Below are 24,754 nucleotides of genomic sequence, written 5' to 3'. Positions count from 1 at the left end.
CCCCGACAGCAGGGCTCGGGCGCGGCGGCGGCGGCGGCAGGACCTGTCACTCCCAGCAACCGAAGCGGTGGCAGCGGCTTTTTTTTTTCTTTCTTTAATATTTTGCTTTAATTTTCCCCCCTTATACCTCTTCGCCTTTCCGTGGTTCCACCCACCTCTTCCCTCCCTCCTCCTCCTCTTCTTCCTCCTCCCATAAACAACTCTCCCACACCCCCCCCCAAATAAATAAATAAAAGGAGGAGGGTAGGGGGGAGGAGGAGTGGTGTAGGGGGGAGGAGGAGAGGAAAAGGGAGGCAGCGCGAGAGAGCGAGGCAGAGTCCGAACCGACAGCCAGGAGCCCGCACGCACCTCGCACCATGAGATGGCGACGCTCCCCGCGCCGCTCCGGGAGTGCCGGCCCCCGGGCCCCGCGCCCCGGCCCCGCCGCCCGCTCGCCGCCGCCGCTGCTGCCGCTGCTGCTGCTGTGGACCGCGGCCCTGGCGCCGGGGGCGGCCGCCGGCGACAAAGCGGCTCCCGCGGGGGCCTCGGTGTGCTACTCGTCCCCGCCCAGCGTGGGCTCGGTGCAGGAGCTGGCTCAGCGCGCCGCGGTGGTGATCGAGGGAAAGGTGCACCCGCCGCGGCGGCAGCAGGGGGCACTCGACAGGAAGGCGGCGGCGGGCGAGGCAGGGGCGTGGGGAGGCGAGCGCGAGCCGCCAGCCGCCGGCCCGGGAGCGCTGGGGCCGCCCGCCCCGGACCCGCTGCCCACCGCCAACGGGACCGTGCCCTCCTGGCCCAGCGCCCCGGCGCCCAGCGCGGGCGAGCCCGGAGACGAGGCGCCCTATCTGGTGAAGGTGCACCAGGTGTGGGCGGTGAAAGCCGGGGGCTTGAAGAAGGACTCGCTGCTCACCGTGCGCCTGGGGGCTTGGGGCCACCCGGCTTTCCCCTCCTGCGGGAGGCTCAAGGAGGACAGCAGGTACATCTTCTTCATGGAGCCCGATGCCAACAGCAGCAGCCGCGCGCCGGCCGCCTTCCGAGCCTCTTTCCCCCCTCTCGAGACGGGCCGGAACCTCAAGAAGGAGGTCAGCCGGGTGCTGTGCAAGCGGTGCGGTAAGTTCCTCGCCCCTCGGGGCGCGCTCCGGCCGGGCGGGGAGGTCGCGGGCCCGGTGCCGCGGGCTCCGGGGGCCCGACGGCTGCAGAGCAGACGCGGGCTGCGGAGTTGAGTTTTCGGGCTTGTGGACTCGAAGCGATTCTCAGAGAAGGTTTCGCGGATCGGATTCCACGGGCAGCGCCTTCTCCAGTTAACCTGTTTCCTGGGCTTCGCCATTGGTGAGAGCCCAAGTTTGGTCCTCGGTTGGGGCGGCCTGAAACTTTTTCATCCCTTGGGGTTTCTTTCACCAAGTAGTCTGGAGATGGGCCGGCTGCTTTCTTGGGACTGCATCGTTGAACTTGGTTTTGCTTGGGAGGTGCTGACTATGCGTGGGCCGCCGTGTGGGGGCTTTTCCCTTGAAGGAGGAAGGGTGAGTCGGACAGGATTTTCACGCCTTTCCTTCCCTTGGAGTCCTGAGTGTGGAGACGGTCAGGGGTCTGGGTCTGCCGGAGGCCTCGCGAGGAAAGGACGCGGCGCTGAGATTCCTCTAGAAATGTGACGGACTTTTTGGTCAACTCTGTGTCCAACAGATAGGTGCCGTCTGTACCTCGTGAATAGATACATGGGAGAAGTATGAAGTTGGGGCATTCATTTTTGGTGAAGTCATCTCGAGAATTTTTGTTTTCACAGTATTTTGGTTTGGAGTATGTTTTGGCGCGTCCGTGAATCAGAGCAGATGAACGTAGTTACGGAGCTTCACGTGTAGGCCCTGAAGGAGGATTTGGGAAGCTAGACCCTTCCTCGTTTTACCCGTGGAAAGTATTCTTCTCAGGTCGCCTTAATGTGATCAGGTTTAAGAAATTAGCTGATTACATTTCTGAGGTAGCATTGCATTTATGGCATTCATAAAATAATTTCTAGGTTCGAACTGTCTCTATAATTTCCTGATTACCATACAATCACTAAAACATAGCAGGGTATCTTCACAAACTATAAATTAACATGATTACACATCACAAATTCTAACATGCACTGTAGCTTTTCCCTGTGTCTTTGTGTATCTGTCTTCTAGATGGTTGGGTTAATTGAATTTTTACAAAACTCAGCACCATGCCATGCTCCGTCTGCCTGTGATGCAAAGTGTGTCAGTTCTCTTAAATTCGAGTTTGATGATAGCCAGTTATTTAAATTTCTGGTTGGCATTCGCGGTGCTTCTATTCTGCAGTTAATTGATACCTAAGGATTTGGTTTTAATGACAAGAAAGGGCATTGCTCATCCACCATTTCCCTATTTTAACAATGTACTTCGTGCGCCAGACCTGTTCAGATTGCACCACTCCGTGGACAGAAGCTGTTCTCAGACAGTGGTGCTGATGAAGGCTGAGTGACGTTGGGATTCCCCGGGTCTCACTGATAGATGTCACTGTAAAACATGGGGAAAGCTCTGCTGGGAGCTGTCTTATTAGAGAACACAAAAGCTCAACACCATTGTACTGCAGCATATGTTACTCTGTTCTAGGTCCTGAAACAGAACCTTTGAATCCATACCATTGTCCAATTTTCCCCATGCTCTATTATATGTAATTCAGAAAGGATTTTGCATTCACCCCAAATCATGAGTTGTGAATCGTGTACTATACATGGTGGTAATTGATACAAAAGGGATAGTAATTGGCAATGACTCCTAGGTTTGGGGGTGTGTTACTGGATTAGCAATGGAGTTTTGTGTTTTGACTAGAAATAAATGCCAGACTTCAGGGATAAAGTTCTTATAGGCATCCAGAGGATGTTTGGAGATGGAATATTCATGTTGTGGGGAGAAATACTATTCTGTTTTTGTGCTTTTAAGGGGAAAACCTTCAGGAGGATAGTTTTGCCCTTTTGTTTGTGAAAAGAAATACATAGAAAACTGGCATGCTAAGCAAAGCAGGTTTTTTTTTTTTTTTTTCCAATGAACTGGAATTCTCCCTGCATATAACTGAGTAGATTAAGAAATCATGAAGTTACTGCTCCAGGTTTGTGTAATGATTGTGCATGTTTGGTGGTGTAAGTGTTCGTTACTTCAAGGTAGAATATTGAGTGAAACCTTAAAGGTGAGGACTGATGGAAATCATGCTGAAAGTTTCTCTTGCATTTTTATGAACATAGTAGTTATTATACTGTTGTGGGATAAAAATAAGGAGTATGGGCTGTTTTGCTTGATATAATATAAACTCGGTAAACCCATTTTGGAATATTGGGTTTAAAAGTGCGCACGTGAGAATGTAGAGTTGTGAAATCTCCCAGTTGGGTGGTTTCTGTTAACCATGTCATTCACAGCCTCCCAGGCAAAGGAACATAAATTGGAGAAGATACAGAGAGAACAGGGGCTGATTTGTCCTAGTTGAGCTGGCCCTGTGCGCTGCTGGTGAGATTTCAGGGAGAGTGATGGAGGGGACTGTTCTTATCTAAGGACATGAAGCTGCCTTGGGGGTGTGACGGTTGCGTTCCTGCCTGAGCCATGATGCCAGGCTGGAGAGGGAATATAGCAAAGTCATTTTGCGATATCATACCCTGGGGAACAGTTTCCAGCTCTGATGCGTTCAGCTGCAGTGTGTTGTTTCCTACAAGTTGCTTACTAGTGTAGAAACTACACATGCAACAGATTAGCTTTAGGGTTGAGCTAACAGAAGAAGGCTTCCCTGAGTTTTTTTCCCCCCTCTTTTTTTATTTTTTAACCCCATCCAAGATAAACTCTGAGCAGTGTCTGTATAAAAAGTTCTGTCCTGAAAAATGATCTTTTGAAACAAACTGTTTAGTGTATTTTAGAAGAATACACAGAATTTCATAGCTCGTTTGCTTTATATTTGAAGCTTGTATAAGTTACATACACTTCTTGTAGTTATTTAAATGCTTCCTGGTCTTTGCTTTTTCTCTTGCTCACTGAACAAGCTAAGAAATATTTTTAGGTTTTTATTAATTGGAATGCAAACTAAATTGCTGTTCAATTAAATTTCTGTTATTCAAACAAATCATTGGTTCATGCACTACGAATTTACTTTTCAAAGCATTGCAGTTATACTAGGCAGAAAATCCTTTCTAAAATGGAGTAAAAGTACTGGTGTTGAACAACCTCCATAATTGCGCCATGAAGATTTGTATATTGTCATCTTTCAAGCCAAAGTAAATATTCAGTATATCTTGTAATACTGGAATGTATTGATAACATAAGCATGTTTATCAAATATTTATGATAAATGGCATTTACCTTTTTTAATATCCTCAATAACTATTTAATAAAGTGAGCTGACCTTATGGTGTTATGAAAATGACAAATGCTGCAGGGATTTTTCAGCCAGCACTGAAAAAAATAATTCTTAATAAAAGTTATATTAAGTAAGTAGCAATAGGAACAGATACAGCTTGGCTGCTTTTGTTTCATAAATACACATGTAAATTTAATTTCCCAGTGTTTGTGACTGCTCTCTTTAAACTGTATAAATCTTAAAAAATCTGTACTCAAAACACTTCTTTCTGTTGAGAGAAACTGTATATGTACTTATTTCTATTTATGATAAAAAAGGAAGACCAAGATCACTCATTTGGAAAAACAACTTCTTGAAATAAAAATGTTTTAAAAGGGGAATTTAAATATCTGAAGTGGAATATTTTATAAGCACTAGAGGATAGTTCTGATTAGTTGTGGGAGATCTGTAAATCCTCGGAATCTAGGAAAAGTTTTACCATGTATCCTAACGTATTAGGTAAGACGAGGAAGCTTAAACAGCACCAAGGGGCAAAACAATGAGCTGTCCTTCTGCTGGCCTGTGTATTTATAGCAAATGAGAGCAAAAGACGTGATTGGTCAGATTACTGCCTTTGTCAAATGTAATCTCTTCATTGTTCAGGGAATCTCCTTTTCTTTGAAGACCATTTTCCTATTTTTTTTCTTAATTATAAACATAACTTTTAAAAAAAATTTTTAAATATAAGTGACAATTTATGAATTGGCCCTATGTCCAAAGACCTTGAAACTCTCACCTGCCTTTAGTACTTCATAATACTTGAGTTCTTGGTTTGTTTGGTTTTGATATGCTTAAATAATCCGAAAAGCTTCTCTTTACAGATCGGTCTTACTGAAAGAGTATTTTGATTGGCCTTATAGAAATGAAATGATAATAGTGAAAAAACATGATGAAAAACAATAGTAGGAATTCATTGACCATTACATTCATTAAAAGTAAATAACGAAAAAGTATATGATGAAAACTAAAGGTAAAAAATTAGGGTTCCTATGACTCATGCAATTTGTTGCCAAAAACAATAGCCTAACATGACTTAGTCAAAGTTTTCATGAGGAAGTCATAACTCCTTTGTATGTTTCTTATTTTTAAATATCAGAAATGACTTTTGTGGACAGTTTTCCATCCATATGAGAATATTCTAACTTTGTGCTCACTTGGGCAGCACCTATACTAAGAATTTTCTAACTTTGTGCATGCACATGTTACTCTATGCTCTGATGTTAATAAAACTTAAGTTAAAATTAAAGTAACATCATGAAAGATCATATGACCTAGCTTCCCCAAATATGGGTCCCTTCGTAACATATAACAAGTGATGAGTGATACATTCTGCCGTACTTTTAAATCCAAAGCCGAATGATTTGAGAATTTACAGAATACAGACTTAAGGCTTACTGGCTTGAGGTAAATACTAATTGAGAGGCTGCGTTTTCATATTGCTTAGTGCCGTGATGTGCTTGAGGCAAGCCTTTAAACAGGAGGCAAGCCTAGCTCTCTGTCCCCAAATGATCCATACAGGTTGAAGTAGAGAAAATAAGAGAAATTTTGGTGAAATGGAAAGCTTAAAATGGGTTGACTCATCTCTGCTTGGCATAGATCCAATTTTTAGGGAAAAATTCCCCCCACTTTAGACTTGCCATCAAGGAATCCTAGAGAGAGATACAAACATGGTAATTTACATTATTTTTATTTTTTTTTTAGTCCTTAAGGGAACCAGGATATTTTTCCCTATGGAAAACCGTTTCTGTGCAAACTATGTCCTAACCTTGGTTCACCCCATTAGGACCTAGTAAAATTTTTATCTTGTTTTTCATAATAACAACAAAAACAATAAAAAATAAATTTAGTTTACCCACAGCTTGGATGGTACATGGGAGACAGTCCTGCCAGGTCCTACCTGAGGCTCCGTGTGTGTATTCCCTTCATCTCTGTTTCCTGTGTGAGGACGCTGCAAGGGAAGGCTTTAGGTAAACAGTGAGGCTCATGGTTGGGTCCTAGTCTGTGAGAGAGTGAAATATAGGATTGCTGTTCATCATTAAATGATTAGCCTTCTCTTGACACTTTGGAATTCGGCTGCCTGGGTCCAGATGTGTCAGAAAACCGGTATCTTCGATCACAATACTGTGAATGTAGGTGGTCTTTCTGTGTCTGATAGTCTCCTTTACTCTCTGAGGAAGACACAGACCGTAATCTGCATTGTATCTCAATTTCAGAAGTTTTTCTCCCAAAGCTCAAGGCTCTGGCTTTGGATATCTGCGCAGAGTGTTGGGGACTGGAAGAAAACAGCTCAGAGTGGTGCATGATTCTGGAGCTGGTAGCCAGATTTAGGAGGTCGTGCTGGGCCAAGATAACCTGGAGGAGGGAATTGTTTCTTTGCTTTTGGCTCTGCTGTGCCAAAACATGTGAGCCTGCACAAGGGGATATTCCTGACGATGGCACTACAGTCTTGGTGGTGGGCACATCTGGGAGCTCAGAACACGGAGGGGGTGTGAGAAGAGAGGTGAGGCATTGTCTGCTTTGCTAAATTTGGAAAGCTCCAGCAGTAATACTGTCATCCCAAGTGTTTGTCTCTAGTCTGGGAATTACCACTGAGGCGAAGGAAGCTAAAAAACTGAGGGGCTAACTAAAGCCCTGTGGTTCTAACTACCCCTCAGTGAGTTTGTATCTTTTCCCTTCTCTTTGATAAGCATATATTGCTTGGTGGTTATGTGTAGATGAAATACTTATTAAATCATTTAAAAAATATGACAGGAGCATCCTAGCTTATTGGATAGTAGCAATCATTGTTCCTTCTTTCAAATTTTGAAAGAAGGGGAAAAAAAAAAAAAAACCACAACCCTTTCTGTTTCTTTTCTTCGGGTCTCTTACTTGGTGAGATGAGTATCTGTAGGAAGTAGCATAGAGAGCCGTATCCTGCCAGGACGCTGTTTCTTCCACTCAGCACCCAGAGCCCATTTCTGCATCTACCCTTGGGGTTCAGAAAAAGGTGGCTTAATTTCTCAAAACGGGTTTCTCCTCAATTATTTCTGGATAATATTTATCCTGTGTAGTCTATGGCTCCAGCTGGGGGGAAAAATGCCCTTGTTGTGAAGACCGACGAGCACAGAGGGATTTGGGAGTTCATGAATCCCTACTGCTGTTTGGAGCAGACGCATTCCCATATCACCCCAGCTCATTTCGGGTACTAAATCTCAGTACTCGGAGACCGTCTGTTCCTCCTTGATCTCCCCCCACAGGTGTTTAGCCACCTCAGCTATATAAGGTTCTTATAACTGAAGCTGAAAAGGCACTGTTTGTATCCCTAAGAAGTAATAAAGAGATTTTAGATGAGTTACTGCCCCCCCAACCCTATTTTTGACACCCCATCCTCTCTTGGCTAGACTGCAGGTGGGATGGCACATGTCCATTTGGGCGCTGATGAATAATGAGCTCCTTTCCCGTGACTGTCTCCGCCGGCCCTGGAGACACTCCGGGCCATGATGTGTTATCAGGGAAGCAGCAGATGCAGTGGCAGCATTTTCCTCCACTGCAGGGAGCATCCTGGCTGCACCTCTGTACAGAACATGGCAGCTATCTATAAGGAGAAGGATGGCCGTGTTTGCTTCAAATAGAATTTGTCGTTAGACTTTGCCCTTGAGAAGTGATCCTGGCAGTGAGGGCTCTTTGGGGACTGCCAGGGTGGACCTGTTCTGCTCAGAGCGGTGGTGCTCCTCCTTGTCCTGTCTGCAGCACAGAAGGGCCACAGCTTTGAAGATTCCCAGGCTCTTTACCTCTTTGCAAGCCCGGATGCCCCTGAGGTGCTGTCCCTCCTTTGCTTTGGTTCCTGTCCACTGAGATTGTTTGCGTCTTGTTCCCAGGAGTACCGGCAACTTTTCTTTCTTTGGAGCAGGGATTTATTAAAAATCCTAGACTTTTGGACTGTAGTCTAATTCTGGTGGTTTTTTTTTTCTTTCCAATTATGGTAACAAAATTTACCGTTTTAAACATTTTTTTTTTGAAGTGTGCAGTTCAGTGGCATTAAGTGTTCACATAGTTGGGCAACGATCACCACCATCGATCTCATAACTTCATCTTCCTGAACTGAAACTCCAGAGCCATTAAATAACTCCCTCCTCCCTCCTCCGTGCAGGCCCTGGCAGCTACCATTCCAGTTTTTATCTCCATGAATTTGACTATTCTAAGTGCCTTGCAGAAGTGGAATCATACAGTTTTTGACTTTTTGTGACTGGCTTATTTTACTTGGCATCAATGTCTTTAAGGTTAGTCTGTGTTTTACCATTTGTCAGAATTTCCTTCCTTTTTAAGGCTGAATAATGTCCCATTGCATGTATATAGCACATTTTGTTCATCTGTCGGTAGACCTTGAGGTTGCTTCTACCTTTTGGTTACTGGGAATAAAGCTTCTATGATCACGAACATACAAATAGCTGTTCACGGCCTTGTTTTCATTTCTTTTGAGTGTATACCAGAAGTGCAGTTGTCGGATCCCATGATCATTCTACGTTTAATTTTGGAGGAACACCATGTTGTTTTCCATTGCAGTTGCGCCGTATTCCATTCCAGGCAAGGCACAAAGGTTCCAGTTTCTCCATGTGCCCTAAGGTGTGTTGTTTTCTTTCGGTTTGATAACAGCCAACCTAATGGGGGTGAAGTGGTGGTGAACCATTTTTATATTGTTTTCTGTTCAAAGTTAGTGTCTCCAATTACACTGTCACTAATAAGAAACAAAAGTGCTCAGAAATCTGAGGTGTTCATCTGTTCAACTCTTAATTTACACAGCATTTAAGCTTCCGAATCTGAAGCCATCAAATTAACAAAATTACCACAGATAATAACTTAATAAAAAACCAATAAAAGATTTAAAGAGTAGACTTGGCCTTTGGTCATCATAAGAATATTATTTGTCTTCATAATTCTCTCAACATCATCTAGAAAGGTACCTTATCATATTTGGATCAGTATCAAAATCTTTTAATTGATTTTATTTTTCATTGACTGTCTCCCTCCCCTTCATTTCCTTGCTCTATTCTGTCCACTGCTCAAAATTTCCTTCTATTAAACTATACTGGAGAATGAGTCCTTCTAAAATACTTTCATTAGGCCTTTCTCTGCTCAGAAACTTTCAATGGACGTATAAAGTTAACTACAGATTGGATAGTCCCAGTCTTCCTTACTCCAAACCACGCCTAACTTCCTCAGTTTTACGGTATGAATGTTTTTATCCAGTCTAACTGCTCCACGAAAAGGCCATGCACTTTCCTATTCAGTTTCTCTGTAGGCCATTTCTTCTGCCTTGATCTGCCTCCTCGCTCATTTCTGCCTGTGAAAATTCTGTCTCCTTCAAGGGACAGCTCAGATCCTGCTGCTTCTATGACAGTCCCATTAATGATCCTGTCGGAAATACTCACTGCAGCCTTTGAACACAGCACCTTTTTACTGCATGTTTGATACCTGGTGCCGTTACAAAGTTCCCTTATGTTATCTTTGGTTTTTTTTTTTTTTTTAATTGATGTTCTAAAAATTTTTCTGTGTATTGTCTTGCCTCCCTCATTAGACCACATCATTCTGGTGGGTAGCCTCTTGGAGGACGGGTCGGGGTAGGGGGTGGTCCTCAACTTACTCACAAGTACAAAGTTCCCAGCCCCAGAGTCAGGAGAACTGCTTTCCACTTCCAGCTTTGCAGTTTCCTACCTGTGTAGTTTGGGTAAGTAATTTTCCCTCTGGCTCCCTGTTCCCTAATATGCAGAACGAGAGAGAAGAACTAAAACATTCTTCATGGTTCATTCAAAGTGCATCTGGTCCCCATTCAGAAATGACCCAACATACAAACCACTTCTGCTACTGCTCCTAGAGCTTTTCTCTTCCTTTCTTATTTTTGTATTGTTCTAAGGCTAATTATGGAAAAACAATTGTGAAACTTTTAGGCAGTCTGAAAGGGCAGTAGGAGAGCTTAATGAGAGGGAGACTTTATGCAAGAGTGTCTCCTTGTGATCCCCCAGGACTTTCTGCCTCCACTGCCTTTTTTGACATTTTTGTTACATTGTCTCATTGTCTCAAAGAGTGGCTGTTAGTTGTGTTCATGAGCCTGTTTTTTTGTTTTTTTTTCCCCCTAGAAGCAAATAACCATTGTCTCTTCAGGCTTGTCTTTGAAATTCTAAAGTATGGTTAACAGATAAATCCATGTTTTTAGAGCAAGAAAATTCAGTTATTTGTTTCAGTAGAATGAAAATGAATGATTTGAAGTATGTTTTATTGTGAATTTTAATTTATTTTAAAATGAAATCTGGCACTGTTTTAGGTTCTAATAATGAACACTGTTGTGGGAATGGATGTGGCCAGTGCCAAGAGATGGGGAAGCTTGTTTTCAGCAGGATGGCAGCCCTTTTGGTGATGGTGGGGAGAGCATTCCAACCTTGATGCAGGGTCGGGGGAAGAGACTTTCTCAGCTTATGATGCTTGGGGTTTGGGCAAGAAAATAATCTTAGTCCTTTTATGAGTAGAACAAGCAATGCAGAAAACAAGTTGTCAAATGAGGAGTAATTTGATCTGACTTTTTAAATTACTGCAGGAAGAGGCTTTGGCAGTTGCCACAGGGGCCAGGCAGGGCAGCACTGAGCTACATCCAGTTTTTTTCCCCTCTTCAGTTTGTCCTCCCTGAACCCCTGGTGAATTAATATACTCCAGCAGACCCAATGCTGCTTATAAATTGTGGCTCTGAAATCCACATCTCTAGCCTATACCCAATTTTTTGGCTCCAGATCCATGGATCCATTTACTTACCTGATAATCTACCCAAATGTCCCTATATATCTATATTCAACATATTAAATGGTGTCTCATCCTCTCCCCTGCCAATCCATGTGCAAATCTGTGTTCAAATTGTGAAGTTATTACCGCTACTATTACGATCACTCTGTTACTATCAGTTGACTTTCTGGATTAACAGCTTCTTCTTTGCCAGAGCCCCAGGAGCTGATCTGAATTCCTATAACCACTCACTGTATGAGAGCATTATAGTCTTCTTAGTTCTCCCAAATGGGAGCCTCTCTTTCTGCTGCCTATCAGTTTGGGAGATTCTGGCTCCTTTAACAAGATCTCCTTTCTCTCGTCCACCTCCCAACTTCATTGTCTGCAGTGACTCCCATTCTTACTCTAAGCAACAACCTCTTTACTCATGGGTTCTCTCCTTAAGTTCCTTCTCTGTGCTGTTGGTAGAGTGATCTTTCTGATACAGAAAAGATCCTACTACATCCTTGCATAAGGCTCTTAGGTCGCCACCCGGATAAAATCCAGATTCCTGAGAATGGCATATAAGACCTTCCAGCTTTTGTCCAAGTAGTCTTATCCAGTTCCTCCTTGTGCCTGGAACCCTGTGCCACATTGCTGGCCTTGCTCCACGTGCTCCAAGTGGCTTTAGGTCTCTGTGCACAGATGTATGATATTCCCCTCTCCGAGAATGGTCTGCTTCTCTGCGTACCTTTTGCTGCCTTTGCTACCTATCATTCTAGACCAGGTCCTTAAGTGGGAGAATGGTTAAACAAGGTATAATGACTTAGGGATATGTTCCCAGTATATTGTCAAGTGGGAAATGTATGTTATTTTACAATATGTGTATGTTTACTTTTTTGTGTGTGTGTATGTGTGTGTATGATTGCTTTTATCTTTTCTCTGTTTACCTCCTCTATCTGTCCCTTTAGCTTGTGTGTCCGTCTAAAGAGAAGTGAAAGCCTGTGAAGTTACATAACGGAAGGCTATGTAATAGTTGGGCATTGGACTTACTGATGGTTAGAATTTTCTTCATTTTGTTTTTCTATTTCTAAAGTTTTTAGAATCAAATTGTATTACTTTTGGCAAGGAAAAGGAATAAATGCTGTTCTTCATACTGATTTATAACAAGGACTGTGCCTTATTTAAGGATTTTTGTCCCTTGAGAACATTACCTTCCTCATAGTAGATGTAGTTTTTAGGGTAGGCTGACTGCTGTAAGAAATGGTATCCCAAATATATAATGGTTCAGATTCAATAGTTTATATCTGCCCCATGTGTGGACATGGTATGAGATGTTCTAGTCTTGTGCTACTACCTGGGACATGGCTGAACCTCCCTTGAGACTAAATTGGTTGAAATAGGCAGCATTCCAGTTTGTGATGGTCATTTTATCTTTAATAGCTTGGATATACGAAAAGCAGAAAACTTTGTCTTTTGCCTCATTGCAGTGGGAGTGCCCAGTCGGTATGTGTGGAGTGATTATACCAGCCATCCATGTTTACTATTGATAAATAGGATGGATATTAACTACATGTTCTTCCTTGAGCTCAACTTAGCATTTTGTAGGTTAATTTTTCAGTAAATCTTTAAAGTTTAATGCTCACTAGGTCTGGTTTCATTCAGTATCTTTGAAAATGCAGAGGGTGGGGCCACATTGACTATGTCTTTCACTAGCATGTCAGGATGCCTTTTAGAGTTCTGTGTTTAACAAATCATTTTGATATAGGGACCATCGGAGAAATGCTCTCAGGCTTTATCACTGCTGACTTAATTGGGTTTCATGATGCACATTTCTTCTTAGTAGGATAAATTAAAATGGCTGATAAAACTGCCCGTAAAAGCAAAATTGTTAGGTTAAACCTGCCTGGTGTATTAAATGTATTGATGAGTACTCTTCCACCATTTTTAATCACTTTTATTAACTTTTCAGTAGTTTTATTTCCAGTAACTTGCTAAATAACTGTCATTATGTACTCAGTAATATTTCTCTTTAAAATACTATAGGAAAGTCCATGAAAATGATTGAGGTGCCAATATCATCCACTTACTTCCTGAATGTAAGAATGGTTGGTGATTTTATGATTAGCTGGGTGTACGCTTGTGCTTCCTCTGGGTCGCCCAGGGGGGAAAGGAGCCGATTCATAACAGGTGAGTAGAGAGACAAGAATGAATGCTTTTGAGGCTGTGTATAATAATTAGTCTTTTGGGCATCCATATCATGCATGTTCTTGTTACTCTCTCTTTAAAAATCTTTTTTTTTTAATCAAATACTAAAGATAAAGAAGACGCTTAAGATTTGTGTGAAGTATAAAGAATACTGATACATTTATTATGTCCTTCTTCAGTCTCCTTTGCCATGGGCCATTTGGCTTTGTAAAGTTCGAGTTCCTGGTGACCGGAGTAGCTGGGAAGCATCTCTTACTGCAGGTCAATCTGGGGAAATGTCTGTTGGTGAAAACGGATTAGAGATTTATCATTAATTTGCCCCTTATCTTTTGCAGTCAGTGTGTATGGCTCCGAATCCTCTTCTGTCCTCTTAGATGTAGGGACTCCTGACCTGTGAGAGAAACTGTAGAGGCCATTCTGAAGATGTTGCTTAAATAAATTATGAGAATCATGAGCTCACTAAGTCACTGTAGGTAACCAATAGAAGAATAGAAACCGTGTGTACTTCATGAATTTACATATTCAATAAATATTTATTTGGCATCTGTTATTTGCTAGTCTCTATACTGATGTCGGGATCATAGTGATGAAATGAGACTTGGCTCTTTTCAAGCCAACAGGCAGAAAGAAGAGTTACACAAAGACGTGTAGGCTAGGTACTTACAGTGGCACTGAGCTTTATAAGGGAAGAGTTCAAGGTACTATGTGAACGTATAACAGAAAAATGTTTTAGTTGAAAGTTACAGGAAGGACTCCTTGAGAATGAGGCTTTTCTGAAGGGGGTAAAGAAGAGGAGGGGGGAAGGTCATGTCCAGTTCCTGAAGCAGGGATGAGGGGCCGCAGAGAGGAGAATCTGTGCAAATGAGGGAAGGATGAGATCTGAGAGATCAGGAGAAAACTATGACTGTATCTGGATTTTTAAGGATTCTGGACTTTGTCCCAAAAACCTAGGAAACCACTGCAGGATTTTTAAGTCCAGGGATTGTAAGATTTCCGTTTGTAAAATATCACAAGTGGCTGTTGTGCGGAGTGTGGTCTGGAGGGGACCTGTGGTTCCTGCAGGAGGCTCAGTGGGGCTGCAAGGGAGATTAGGATGTAGGCTTGCACTAGAACGGGAGCAGTAGGCTGCAGAGAAGCAAATGGGTTTGAGCCTACCTCAGAGGCCTCTTTTAGTCCGGGTTGTGAGGAGATTGCGTGTAGAAGGAGTGGGGTGGGGGTCGGGGGAGAAGGGCCCCTGGGTTTCTGGCATGGGGACTATTGCAGGCAAAGGAGTATTCTGTTCCTTGTGTTTTCGATGTATCCCAGTGGAAATGCCAAGTAAGTACCTGGAGGGACAGAGCTCACATGAGCAGTCCAGGCTGGCTCTCTGAAGGGGGCCGGGGGGGGGTTTGGACAGGGACATGCTTATTTCTGTCTCCATGAGAGGAGGTATACTTGCTTAGGGAAGACTGGGTAGAGGGTGCGGGAGGGTGAGTAGACAAGGAGTCATGAGGAAGAGCAACTTTTAAAGATGAGGCAGAGGAGACAGTGGTGACAGGAAAGGAGCAGCCAGGTAAGTGCAAGGAAGGCCTAAAAGGGATTCAGGATGGAAAAAGTGTCGGAATCTGTCATCTGTGTCTGAGTCTCTAGAAAGAGTGTTTGGGAGAATGGGGAAGGGAGGGCCCAAAGCAGCATTTCTTGAGTGCTGACCTCTGCCAAACATTGCATTTAAAAGTGTGTATTGTTAGTAGCAACACGGAGGCCTGGAGGCCTTCTAAAGCAGTTCTGGCCAGGTGCGTGGGTGAGCCAAGACAGGGGTGGGCTGGAGTCCTCTGACCAGCCTCTGGATTATGAAGATTTAGTTTTCGTACTACTTTTATTTGTTTACACAAGCAGGAAGCCGTTTTAACAACTCTGACCTTTTTTTTTTTTCCTTTTTCCCATGGAGTTGGGAAGAATGACTATTTGAGAGATATAATGGGTAGTTTGTGCAAAGATATGATTAAACAAATCAAATTAAGTTAAATATAGTGTTACTAAAGTGTTGCTGAAAGTCACCCTTTTATTAGTGTTTTTGCCCTCAGATAACAATCTTTCCTGTGTACCTTGGAAGCCACTTCAGTGACAAATTGTTTTTCAGATTTTTCTTGACACATTGACTTGAGAACTAACTACTGTCTGTACAGTAGTACCCAGGTCCTATGGGAATTTAATGCATCGTCACATCAGTACTTGAGAAGTGACATCTATCGATCTAATTTAAAAAAATATTTGAGTCAAGAAGGTCCTTGGACTGTGTGTTAGGGTGACAGCTACCTTTGTCTGAAGCTATGACTGAGCATTTTAATGCACAGTAGTCAAGAAATGCCAAGTTATTATTCTGACAGTAACTGAATGCATTTCTCTGCCCTTCCACATACGGTCTTCTTATTGTCTAGTCAGCTGCTGAATTGATAAATTCAGAGCAATATTTGCATAAGGAGTTTGAACCATCATGGGAAGAATGGTTTTGAATTTCCTGTTTTCATTTGTTTCCTTTCTGTGCAATAGTGGTGTTTTCGTGCACTGGTTTTTATATTGGGTGTTCCTAACTGTAATGCAGTGTGAATAAGCGGGGACTCCCATTTATGAAAACCATACATTGTAAATCGGAGGAGGTCGGGAAAAGTTTGAAAAGGAAATCTCCAAAACATAGGAAGCAAAGCTCGGAATCCTCTGACCTTAGCAGATTCTCAGTCCAGTTCATCTCAGAGAACCATGGATGGAATTTTAGACCAGGCGTTCTGGTCTTGGACAGGCTAGTGGTTTGTAAACATGGTTTGCAGACTAGAATACGGAGATCCCTGGTCTAGATTCCTGGAGAGAGTAACTCCATTGGTCCAGAGGGTATGTCCTGAGAATCTGCATTTTTGGAACTCTCTCCGGGTGATTTTGGTGTGTTCTTAGGTTTGGAAACCCCAAGACCCTGCGGTCACTAAGGATTATTCAATTCCTAAAGTTGAGGATGCTCTGGAGAATCAGAAGATGGGTAAGGAAAGAGAGAGTTCGAGCTTACTGAGTTTCTATTATGTGCCTAACATATTTTGCCTCCTTTATTCCTTAGCACCAAGGTATGTCATTTTATTCCAATTTTAACCCAAGATTCAAAAAGGTTTACAGAACTTTAAAGGTCACACAGCTGCCGAGAGGCATTTATTTGCATTCAGGTCATTTGATTTCCTCTGTTAGAACCATGACAAGGTTCAGAACAGTGCAGCCTGATAGAATGCTAGTTGCATCGTCCCTTGAGGGAGGCTGTCTTGTCCTGTCTGTCATAGTGGGCACCCAGTGCTACCAGTAAACATTCCTGTTGATCTTTAAAGAGTTTATGTGTGAGTGATTGGGTAGGGAGGACTGGAGGTGTTTTGAGAGTATTGAAGTCAGACCTGCTTGGACAAGACGATGTCTTCAATAGCCTGCAATGAACAAGCCAGGCATCTCTGTTCTAGAGATGACATTGTAACTCTAAAAGGTCTGTGTTAACAAGTTTGTTGTCTGAAGGAGGAAATGACACACTCGAATACGAAGAGTTCGTCAGGAAGGGAATGAAACACAGCGAGGTCCAGTCAGGGAAGAGCTGGAGCCTGGAGTGGACTTAGCATTACTGCCCAAGGGTCAGGACTTGGCTTCTAGATCTCCCTGTGGCCCTTGTGACCTTGGGAACCTTGCTCGATGTTTCCTGAACTTGATATAAAATGAGAATAATGTTTCTCTTAGAGATGAATGAGCATGGGCTGAGATAATGTGTGTGTAGCACGTAGATTCATAGTAAGTGCCTTATATGTCCATTGGGAGAGCTAAAAAGTAGTCCTCAGGGACCAGCTTGGGGCAACAAGTATACAGTGCACCTGCGGACATGGAAGGAAGTAGCGGTACAGGCGGACCTAAGGACGGGCGTCACCTGCATGAGTGCCATGCCGTCCATTCTTAGGAATTCATATTCTCCCCGTCTGGGTGCCAAAGGTCCTTTAACTCCAGGTGTGGTGTGCAGATCTAAAGCATCACACCAGCCAGGTGCTCGTTAGGACTGCAAGTCCCCCAAGTCCTCACGGGAGCTGCTGCTGTCCAGGCGTTTCTACTGTTCTCCAGAGCAGGAGCAGCCCCGCCTCAACAGGCAGCTTCCCTGGGGTGTGCATCGTTTCGGGGGAATTGGCTGGCTAGACAGGAGGATCTGTTCAGGCTCAGTTGGGCTGGTTCTGCAGCGGGGGTGCTTTCTGCAAAATGCTGAGTATGGTGGTGGTGGAGGCTGGTGGAGGACCTAGTGGAGAGAGAGAGAGAAAGAGAGAGAAACATCTTTCCTTAAAAGTTAAATGACTGCATTCCCTTTCTAGATGGGCTCTGGGACACGGCTCTGAGAAAGAGCAGTTGTGAAACCCCAAGTAAGGGAATTCTGAGACGAGCAGCTGGGTAGCGGGGGAGCGGATGACAGCGTGGCAAGGGGGTGAGAGTGTGTGGTTTGCAGCTCCCACAGGGAGGAGGGCATATGTCCTCTCTGCGCCTCATGCTAAGCCCTGAGCCTACGCAGCAGCAGATTGGGGCAGATGCCCTTGGGCAGGGGAATGGAGAGGGCCCTGGTCCCTGCATGACCCTGAAGGAACTTTCCAGTACATGCAAAGAGAAAAACCAGTCTGCCAGACCCCACTTGCCTAACTGGAGTGCAGAGTGGCTGCTCATATGTTTCGGGCTGAGGGCTTTGAGACAGTGTCTCATCTTGCTGTGTGCTCTGTGGAATCAGGCTCAGAGCAGAGTTTTTGCATTTGGGATATCTTAGGGGAATTGAGCAAGATGAAAACCAACATTTTTGTGGTTACAAAAAATGGACATAATGCTGCTTCCTGTCCTCTCTCTAATGATTTGAGCTTGTTTAGTGTGCTCATTCTGTGCTAAGCCCTTACAATTTACTGTCTCCCTAAATCTTGATGACAACATGTTGGTGAGTTATTATACCCATTTTACAGATGAAAACTGTCTCAGAGTAGTTACGATATTTGCCAAAGACACACAGCTTAATAAGCAGAGAAACTGATTCAGAACTAATTAAGGTTTCTTAGAAAGTTTCCTTATTTACTAAATGCAGGCTTTCTACCTTAGTTATTGGGGAAAAAAATGAAAGGAAACATATATGACAACCATTATAATGTAAGTAATAAAAGCAATAGTATTTACTCCTTCCTCTCCCTTATTCAGTAAGTACTTATTGATTATTTACCGCATCTGGTATGCTACAATTATGCTGTGGATGTGGAGAAGTTGGAAGAAAGGAAAGATGTTTGCATAACCGGAGTGGAGACATCACCTGTCACAAGTGTTCAGACCTTTGAATTTCTCCTAAGAAGGAGAAAGCACCTCTCCTAGCGGGCATACCAGGAAAAACAAAAATGAAAACAAACAGAAAACACAAAAAACTCTAGGGAGGGTATTAATTTAAGATGGTGCTTTTTGGATAAACAGGATTGTGTTTCTTTTTGTGTTTGCAGTGTGTTATAAACCATTTGCAGAAGCATGTTGCATGTATTTGTCTTGGGTTAGAAAAATAATTAGAACAGGGAGCATCTTATCAGTACTAGACATTTGTCCCTTTGGATAACTTCTGTACTAACAAATCTAGGCCCACCTGCCATTAGAGTTTAATTAAACTTCCTCATGAAAAAAACCTCATCAAATGGGGGAGAGGTTATTTCTGTGTTCTTACACGTTTTCATAAAAAAAAATTAACACTTTTCCTTGGAAGAAAAGTAATTTCTGTTCTAGTAGGAGAAAACTAGAATAACACCCTGGCTTAAATTCTATTATCGGGAAACATGCCTTTTTAAATTTTTTTAATCTTGAGGCAAGGTTTTTTCCATATACCGTTGGGAATCCGTTCTGATACAGTCGTTTTCTATGATATTATTTAGCCATCATTCATTCTTTTAAATTCATGTCCCTAGTCTCATTTATAATTGTTTTTACGTTTTTTTATTACTAACATTTAATAGCAACCACCCATTAAACCTGCTGCGGTACCTAAGTATATTATAAATTTATCAGACGTGTTATTGCTCCTGGATTATAAGCTGGAAATAATTACAAATCTTATTTTTGTTGTAATGCTATTATAATGATGATTTAGCATTTCCCCAAACAGTTTATGTAATTTGGTCCTTTTCTTCATTTATGTGTTTATTTGTTGGACAGGATATTTTCAAAGTTATATTTAAAAGGCATAAACTCTCAGAGCTCTTGATCTGAGAAATCCTTGTACAATACTGTATTCTATTTAGTTCTCGGGCAATTCTTAGCAGATCAAAGGAGTTTCTTGGCCACTCCCAGTGGTCTGACTGAATTTTATCTGTCTTAATGAAGGTAATTAAGGTTCCTCAGAGTACCAGGCTCTGGTCCTGGCCCTAAGTGAATGAGTTCCCACCAGGATCTTGGAGAAGAAGAGCAGGCAACACTGCATGAATTTCTAAATTTTCAACCTTCTATTTCAATAGCTTCTGCCTAAGGTAGTTCCTGTAGTGTGGGGGCCGATTTAGGTCTGCATAGCCTATAGGTGGCAATATTTCAGGGAAGTAGGGGTCTTTCTTTTTCAAACTCAGAGGAGTCTTTGGATTCTTGTGTCATTCGTTCCACATGCATTGCAACATTTTTTTTTTGAAAAGGTAGGAATGAAGCAAATGCTTCTCCAATCAGACAACCAGCATGTTCACTGTATCGCTGATTTCCGTTGATAGTTTTACAGCATATAGGACTTTATACAATGCTATTAATTAAATATGTTCTGACCTTTTCTAAGCAGTGTCCTATGGATGTCCAGTTTTAAATTCTCAACAAAACATTAAAAGTCAATGAAAATGGCTTTAGCATAGCACTGCTTCTGCTCTCCATATTCATAGTCATTTATTCAATAAATATGCTTGAGCCCTTATGAGCCAAATGCTGTGCTATGAATATGTGCTGAATAAGAACCTTACCATTGTGAGGCATATTTGTATTTTACAGTCTGTCAGCTCAGCCTCTCTAAAAGGCCATCTTTCCTGAAAAGATTGCTGAAATTAAAAGGAAAAGGAGTCATCTTGGGATTTAACTTGAGTTCCCATCTGTGTCTTTTCCTGACCACACAATGGGCCCTAGGGAGAAGAGGGAAAACAAGAGAATACATTCCTAGAGCAAATGACTTCCCAATACAGGACGTGGGCTGGCACTTCCGGCTCAATGAAGCCACAAAGTTACGTTGTACAGTCAGTGGGCTGGAGCAGGGAATTTGGGGGCACTAGGGAAGTTCCCAGTTTCACAACATCAAGAGCTCTATTTGGCATTTAAGCACTTTTATCCATAATTAAATAAATTATTTATGCAGGTTGATATTGTGCAGCTAAGAATGAGCTTTCAAAACAGAAACAAACAAAGAACAAAACCAAACCATGTCTCCGTGAATGAAGGGCTTCCTCAAAATGTTATGGGAGGTTTTAATGACCTTAGCACATGTGGTGTCTAGTGTTGTTTCAAAAAGACAAATGTTGACACCTCTGTGTTTTCATGCCTCCCCGTTCACCTGCCATTCTTGCCTTCCTGGGTCCCGCTTCTGTCCATTTCTAGCTCTAACTTGATCTACAAATACCTGATTGCTTTAATGTGCCAGAGCCTGGTTCTAGAAGATAGAGGCAATGGTAGATAAGTAAATTCTCTATCTTTTCAGACCTCGCCCAGCTACCACTGTTGTAATAGGTGTTGTAACAGAGCTTCTGCATGCGCCTAGTTTGCCCATGTCTAACTGCGTCAGGTAACTGCATGGAGTCCTCCTCAGTTACACCTTCTCATTATTGGAATGGAATGTATTTATGAATGTTAGAAACACAGGTCTGAGAAATAAAATATATCAAGAGTTCATTGTCGGGATGCTGGAAGAGAAAATAAGGGACTTCCTTGGGTTCCTTTTTTCACCATTTTTTCCACCATTCTCCTTGCAAACTTCTCCCTCCCATGTTAGGAGTTGGTCATATGATTGATCCAGTCTGTCCTTCATTCAAGCCATGTGTCATTTTAGGTCTTCTTTCCCTGCTGTGGCCAAGTACGGGAGGGCTTGTGTTCTCAGGGATGGCTTGACCTTCTCCTTGTCTGCTATGCTTGGCAGTCTTTCTTGCCTTACTTGTTCCCCATGTGCATGGGACACTGGGCAATGCTCAGGGGTCTGTGCTGTGCTTTGTGATGCTGATTTGCTGGAGGAGCTATTAGTCTGTTCCACAGACCCACGATAGATTGGATTGGAGAAAGTAGGAAATCTCCAAAGGCCTTTGTGGCTAAGCTTTGTACCCAGGCACCAGAGGAGCTCTGGTTTGGAAGTAGGTGTTTGGAACTTGTCTAACTACTCCCAGAAATGATGCTGATGATTTTGTGTTTATTTCCCTTAGGGAACTCCAGAGAGGAAGGGAGACTGAGAATCCATATCCTTCTCCCCACCAACAAGTCACCAGGACAGTCCTAGGAGGGTCCAGTATTATTACCTTTACTGTTTAGCCCCCATTTTGCAGTTAGTTATGGATGATGTTGTATTTGCGCTTATTTTCCTGGTTAGGTTATGGGTGGGAGATTGAAGGTCACAATTCTATGGGCCTCTGACAGCACCTACTATAGTATTTTACTATATAGTATTTTACTATAGTAGGTGCTGAACTTACTTACTTACTTATTTTTTGCTATAGTAGGTGCTGAACTTACTTACTGAACTTTTTCCCCCCCACATGTGAAAGACTTATTTATGTAACAGCTTGTCTAGTAGTCAGGAGCAGGATTTCATGGGACAGAGGGCAGGATTGTGTCAATTATCGGGCAAGCGTGTAGGTTGTAGCACACTTTGGAAAGTTTCTTACCTACTCAGAAGTTCTGGTCTGTTTCCTCTGGTGGGTAGTTTTCTTGTCCCATTTTCCCATCCCTTCTATTTTTGGAGCTAGAAATCAGGAGAAGGGGGTTGCTGTACATTGATGTGGGGAAAAAATAGAGCAAGCAAAGAAAATAGGTAGATGTACTTGACTTTATTCCATTCACAACTCAAAGCCTGATTAGGAGAAGTTGGCTTTTCCCTATAAAATAATTACTAAGATTTTCTGGTTGATCAGCTGAGAGAAAAGACAGGGAGAAAGGGTTTATTCTTTTGCAGTGTTGTAGACATTTGTCATTTTTGACTGTCTAGCACCTGCCTTCTCCCTACCCACCCTCTTTCCTCATACTTCCCTTCCTCCTCTCTCCAACAGAAAGAAGCAGCCGCCAGTAAGTCCCTCACAGCGTGGACTTCACGCTACTGGAAATTGTCCTACAAGAAAGAGATAATCAATAATTATACCTTTCTTTTTTTTTTTTTAAAGATTTTATTTATTTATTTGACAGAGAGAGATCACAAGTAGGCAGAGAGGCAGGCAAGAGAGAGGAGGAAGCAGGCTCCCTGCTGAGCAGAGAGCCCAATGCGGGACTCGATCCTAGGACCCTGAGATCATGACCTGAGCCGAAGGCAGTGGCTTAACCCACTGAGCCACCCAGGCGCCCAATAATTATACCTTTCTACTCCAAAAATTTTAGGCTTGTTTAAAGAAAAGATGATTTAAATGAGTGGTGAAGGGATTAACTGGTGTACGGAAGCAGTGGGTACCCGTGCACAGAGAGGGAAAAGGTTGATGTTGTGTGCGAGAGAAAGCATAATTTATAGTGAAACGTTGCTCAGAACCTGGCTGGGAAGTTATTCAGAGTCAGGGGGAGAGATTGTTCTAGCAGTTCATTGAGATTTCTTCTTGTAGGGATGTCTGTGTAGCTCAGTTGGTTAAGTGTCTGCCTTTGACTCAGGTCATGATCCCAGGGTCTGGGGGTGGAGTCCTGAGTTGGGATCCTTGCTTCTCCCTCTTATTTACTGCTACTCCCACTTGTGCACGCTTGCTCTCTCGCTCTTTCTCTCTCTCTTTCTCCCTGACAAATAAATAAAAATCTTCAAAATTTTTTTTTCATCTCATAGTAGTCTTCATGATCTGGTTTTGTAACTTTCCTTCTTTAACCTCTAAAACAATAATTTAACAGTATGTTTTAATTTAACATTATAATGAAGGAAAAAATGAAGTGTTTACTAGATTGGGGGGTGCAGCTGGGAAGACCCAAAAGGGTGATGGAACCATGAGAAGCCGGGATGGTGGTTGATTTGCAAAATCAGGTGTGGTATTTCCTAAGTTCTTTTGGAAAGAAAAAAGAACAAGCCCCAATGAACTGGCAAAACTCAGTAGATTATGAATTAAGGTCACAGGCTCTATGCTCGGAACTATGGTGGATAAAGACATACAGAAAGCATGGTCTATGGCCAGTGGGTTTAGAGTCTCATTATGAAGGTATCTGGGCCTTGGGAAATAGCTACGCTACAAGATTACTTTTGGCAAAATGTCAAAGGAGCAAGTCATGGATAAATGATACAAGTATTCAGAGGAAGTAGAGCTCATTTCCACCTGAAAGGGACAGAACAGGCTTTTTTCAGAGGGGTCTGGTTGGAAGTGGACCTTCAATGGTGAGTGGTGTCAAAAACCAGAGCTGGACAGTAGTCAAAGTGGTAAAAACAGGTTTTATTCGAACAGCTTAATAGGGAAAAGAGACCTCGGCATAGAACTGGACTTAGTTCTCAAGACAGCATGGGCAAGTGGGGATTTATAGCCAGAAGCAGGTTTATGGGCAGTGGTTAGAAAGTTACTCAGAGGAAACATCAGCATGAGGGGGATTCTGGCCTGTCTAAACTGCCCTAACGGGGTTCTTGCTTAAGACAGGCCAGGATACGGGCACCTGGGTGGCTCAGTGGGTTAAGCCTCTGTCTTCAGTTCAGGTCATGATCTCAGGGTCCTGGGATCGAGTTCCACATCGGGCACTCTGCTCAGCAGGGAGCCTGCTTCTCCCTCCCGCTCTGCCGGCTTCTCTGCCTACTTGTGATCTCTCTGTTTGTCAAATCAATCAATCAACCAATCAGGCCGTGATGATCAGGCTAGGATGACCTTGGGTCGGTGGTGGAGGTTGAGAACCTGATCAGATATCAAGGCTAGGAGGTAGAGGCAAAAGGAGAACGGGCTCTGGTGAAACAGACTTATCAGGGTTCTTGCTAAAACTGGATTTTACAGATGGACCTAGGAGAAGGTTCAAGAGCCTGACTAAAGTTTAGTCAAGCAAAGAATCTTTGGGAGGAACTGACAGGAGTGCTTGGCACTGGGTTGGGTACTTTATAAATCTACAGTGATTCTGATAACAGTTCTGGAAGAAAACCCTGTTACTCTGCTTTTGAATAAGGAAACACAGGCTCAGAAAATACAAATATGTGATTCAAACTTCCTTATCCACTAATAATTAAAGTCAGGGTTTTAAGCCTAGGGTCTCTTCCAGTGCCAGTTTGCCTTTATGACATTTATCCAGAGACATGGTCTGGGAGCACAAAGGCGAACATTATACACCCAGGATG

General features: G+C 43.0%; 1 protein-coding gene across 2 annotated transcripts in view; it reads left to right on the top strand.

Moving 5' to 3' along the window:
- Positions 1 to 280: 280 nt before the first annotated feature.
- Positions 281 to 24,754, top strand: part of NRG1 (neuregulin 1) — a 1,114,604-nt gene continuing 1,090,130 nt past the window's right edge. Inside the window, exon 1 of one of the 2 annotated variants that reach the window (XM_044225417.1) lies at positions 281 to 1,086. In XM_044225417.1, the coding sequence (XP_044081352.1) occupies positions 357 to 1,086 (730 nt within the window). In that variant the 5' untranslated portion in view covers positions 281 to 356. The remainder of the gene's footprint in view (positions 1,087 to 24,754) is intronic. The other variant, XM_044225410.1, reaches the window with a different exon arrangement.

The sequence above is a fragment of the Neovison vison genome, chromosome 11, assembly GCF_020171115.1.
Source record: "Neovison vison isolate M4711 chromosome 11, ASM_NN_V1, whole genome shotgun sequence".
NCBI classification, from domain to species: domain Eukaryota; kingdom Metazoa; phylum Chordata; class Mammalia; order Carnivora; family Mustelidae; genus Neogale; species Neogale vison.
The sequence above is the reverse complement of the archived record's forward strand: the minus strand, read 5'-3'. Positions and strand labels throughout refer to the sequence as shown.